The 3,968-nt window shown below is 29.7% G+C and overlaps 1 protein-coding gene across 2 annotated transcripts; it reads right to left on the reverse strand.

Annotated features, from left to right (window-relative positions):
* Positions 1-401: 401 nt before the first annotated feature.
* On the reverse strand, positions 402-2,913 carry LOC112458151 (chymotrypsin-2-like). Of its 2 annotated transcripts, none has more exons than XM_025021596.1 (5): positions 2,807-2,913; positions 2,080-2,234; positions 1,497-1,751; positions 1,100-1,237; positions 402-769 (listed from the first exon to the last, which is right to left on the reverse strand). In XM_025021596.1, exons 1-5 carry the CDS (start codon positions 2,859-2,861, stop codon positions 551-553), a joined length of 822 nt encoding a protein of 273 aa, XP_024877364.1. In that variant the 5' UTR covers positions 2,862-2,913; the 3' UTR covers positions 402-550. The 2 variants fall into 2 exon arrangements, with proteins under 2 accessions (XP_024877364.1, XP_024877363.1); XM_025021595.1 differs by having other exon boundaries at positions 1,497-1,749; positions 2,072-2,234.
* Positions 2,914-3,968: the final 1,055 nt, after the last annotated feature.

Consider the following 3,968-nt stretch of genomic DNA (forward strand, 5'->3'; position numbering starts at 1 on the left):
TTTACTGTCTTATACAATCCGTCAAATAGAATATATTTGTCGTTGATTATTGTTGATATGTTCTAAAATAATGTTCTAAAATAATAAGAATATGATTATATAGATATATATATAATCAAAACAATATATACATATATAATCATATTCAACAAGATCTGTTGTCATATATAATTATATTCGAAAACCAAATCTTGTTCATATAATTTTAAGTCAAATATGATTATATAAAGATAAGATCACATCGCGCCAAATTTGGATCTGATTATATATTATATAGGCTGTGGGATCCACTTGACGCTATAAATGCTTTGAAGCGTTATTCTTCTTGATTCATTGAAACAAAGGAGAAGAGGAATGTTTCGAATAATAGGGATAGGATTCGAGGAATGGATATACATATATTACCTGTAATAGAAGAGAAATTTTATAACTTATAAAACATTATTCGTAACGATACAATTTTTTCTTAAGATTTTCATTTACATCCTTATGCAATATTCATCAATAACAAAAACTGATCGATCACAAGCGCGTGCAATAAAATATGTCTCTACGAAAATGAATGTATACACAGATACATCGTAAAAAGTCCGAGAAGGATGTTTAATTGTTGGTTGCAGCCTGCATTAATATATTTGTTGACCCAGTCTCTGTAGTGGAACACCCTAGTGAACACATCCGGAAAGCCCGCGGCGCATGGTCCTTCTCTACCAAAGGACGCAATGCCAACTAGTTCGCCATTGTAAATAAGCGCACCACCGGAATCACCCTGCGAAGATAGCGTATTTAAAATTTGTACCAATGTTTGTCAGAATTTTCCATCTACATATCGATTTTCTAGATATTGTGTGACGTAAATAATTACTACTTTAAAGTTGTTTGAAGCAATTAATTGATTTCTATTAGAAGTAGTTCTGATTAGCTTTAACAGAGATTACCTGAATGATAGAAATGCTATTTCTTATTAATCTGGTATCAAGGTAGATAAAGCAAGAACAATTACTCTTTTTTTTTTTATTTCTTTTTTATATTTTCTACCGAGATAAGGATTATCGTGAGATAAACGTGTGCACGATTTAATTTACGATTATATACTTACACTGCATATTCCTTTACCCAACGCTAGAAGAGTGCATACTTGACGTTCGCTGATATCGTCGTACGTATGGGCGCACGTCTCTTGAGAATATCCCGTCACTACGATTTGTTGCAGATGTTCTGGAGTAGGGCCGTCCGGCTGAAACAAAAGTGTATTTAACAATTAGAATTTATTTTAACCAACTACAATTGGCAGATAATCATCGTGACGATTCGACCACTGGTTTTGGTATAATTAAGTGTATTTAACTTAATGCCTGATGCTTAGTTTTAAAATAGAAATGATAAAGAATGTGTCTTTTGAAACTCTCGGCAGCTTTAAATAGATACTTGTCAAAACTTGTTCTCGTATAATTTTGGATGATTTTGAATGAGATAGATGTATTTCTTATACTTACCGAAGTATTTCCCCAACCAGTAACTATTAAACCTCCAACTCCATCAAAATTCTTGTCGGAAGATACTAAAGCTATCGGTTTGGTGTTGCTATTAAATTTGATGTCTTTCTTTAGCTTAATTAAACCAATATCGTTAATGGCTAGCGTTCTGTTATAATTAGGGTGGATTATTAGCTCCTCTGCTTCATATGTAGTTTGAGAATAAAGAAGATTGCTTCCAACGTCAACGTCAACATTGTGTGGATAGTACGGACTGTAACAATCAATAAAGATTCCGATTACTTCGCTTGTATTTAATTTAAAAGCTACTGTAAAGGATTAATTCTTTTATTTTGATATTTATTTAACAATATATATGTTTGAATGTTTAAGAGAAGAGGTAATCTTAATTACATATAAACAGTATAAGTGATATCTAGATATCGAAAATCGTTAAGTGTTTTTCCAAATTTTTCATTTTTTTATAATTCCGTCTCATTATATTTATTTGCATTTAAACAGTATATAATAATAGCTTTCGGATAAGAATTAAACAGGTAAATGTTTTGGACCGAAATAAAATAGGACATACATACCCAATCAATTCCAAACAGTGCGCCGCGGTAATAATATATCTTTTGCTAACGATAGCTCCACCGCAGCGATGTGTTTTAGTGTAAGAATCCTTCAATGATACTTGATAAGGATACAGGCCGTCCGGAGCATCGATGCCGCCGACGATTTGCGGGCGTGACAAACCTACAAATTAAAAATATTTTTATTTTCTCGCACTATAGCATTGATGCTAAAAATATCAATAGCAAATTAGCTATATATATGTTATAAACTCTTATTTTTTTATATATTAAGTTTCTCCTTTATTTTAATTGTTATATTTCACATATAATAATACAGATTACGTTTTAGAATATGAAATGAGTTATAAGCGAGTATATATTTTAATATAATATATTTAATATAATATTTTATCAAAATCTTTAAAATAATTAAATGACGGGTTAAGCTCACCGCATCGTTTTTAAAGTATGCGGTAAATGCTGAACAGATACGGCTATGTGATGTTTTAAAATATACGAAAAGCACTAAACAGATAATTTGTAAAATAATTATTGCGATATTTTCGATTATCTTATACGAAACTGAAACGAAATGCAACTTACTCGGATGATATCAGATAAGTGTGCGACGGAAGTTCCGTAACAATTAATCCGATCAAGCAATATCGTTGTAATACACGTTTGAATTATTCGTAATGTGTTACAGCTCAATTTACATCTCCTCATTAATATGATTTTCACAAATATACTTACCATGGGCACCGTAATATATTAGACACGCGAATATGAGACTAGTAATAGAAAACATAGTGTTATAGTTGATAGACTAGTAAAGAGAGATAGAATGATACTGAGGCGCATGAAACGCGTTAGCTTCATTTATATAACCGTCAGTGAAAATTATCAATTTTCCGCGTATCTATTCGTGCGTTATCTTCGCGTGTAATCATAAAAAAATTATCCTTCTGAAAAAAGATAAAGGAAGTAACTATATGCTACCTATAAAGGAAGTACAAAATTGTTTTAATATATCCAGTCGAAAGTATAAAATAATTGTGCACTGCAATATAAATGGTTTTAATTTTCGTAAAAAATAAATATATTTAGATAACAAATAAGTGTTGTTTAGCATGTCTTAATTTTAAAAATGTTAAAAATGTTTTCCAAAAAGAATTTTGAAATCAGAAAATTGCGCCAAATAGAAAGCGGAAATATATGTTAAACATTTTAAAAAATTAAATTAAAAATTAGACTCTTAAAGAAGGCATGTAAGAGATTGAATCATTGCCGCTTTTCCGCGTAGTATCGCGCCAAGTTGCCGATATTTTAGAACATTTCGTCGCCGTTATAAAAAGTAACGCAGTGATGAACGCGGAATGAATCGGTATGATATATTACATAGTAATATAAAGTACTTTCTTCCCATGGGTACAACCTTGGCGAGGTAGGAAGGCCACACGCCTTCTAATACACACAGGGATAAGGGGATATAATTCGATAGTTGAAAAAATTGTAGACTAAATGATAGTAATAACTTTAATATAATAATAAAAAAAAAAATAATAATAATAACATAATAATAATAACATAATTATATTAATTATTATAATATTTTTAATAATAGCAACTCAAAAAGTATATTAAATAATACTAATACTTTTATATTAAATACTTTTTATTTAATATCTTCAATGAGAAAGTGTGCCGAATTGCATGTTGAAATGAATGGAAGGCACATCGATGGAACATCTGCTGTAGAAAATTCTTTGTAACTCGGAAATAAATGGTTTTTGATAAAAAATAGCTAAAAAATTATTTAATTTTATCTATAGTTACTATAAAATAAAATACAATAATTCAGCATTTTAATAAAAAAACAAAAAATATTTACTGAAATATATTTTACTTAATTAAA

The sequence above is a fragment of the Temnothorax curvispinosus genome, unplaced genomic scaffold (genome assembly GCF_003070985.1).
Source record: "Temnothorax curvispinosus isolate PA1 unplaced genomic scaffold, ASM307098v1 QBEX01008745.1, whole genome shotgun sequence".
Lineage (NCBI taxonomy): Eukaryota > Metazoa > Arthropoda > Insecta > Hymenoptera > Formicidae > Temnothorax > Temnothorax curvispinosus.

Excerpts from the sequence above, each read along its gene's own strand:
- LOC112458151 (XM_025021595.1), bottom strand. The coding sequence starts at position 2,861 with ATGTTTTCTATTACTAGTCTCATATTCGCGTGTCTAATATATTACGGT. Across the intron at positions 1,238-1,496 it reads CTGGTTGGGGAAATACTTCG|CCGGACGGCCCTACTCCAGA; the intron begins GTAAGTATAAGA and ends CTTTTGTTTCAG. Across the intron at positions 770-1,099 it reads TGGGTAAAGGAATATGCAGT|GGTGATTCCGGTGGTGCGCT; the intron begins GTAAGTATATAA and ends CTATCTTCGCAG.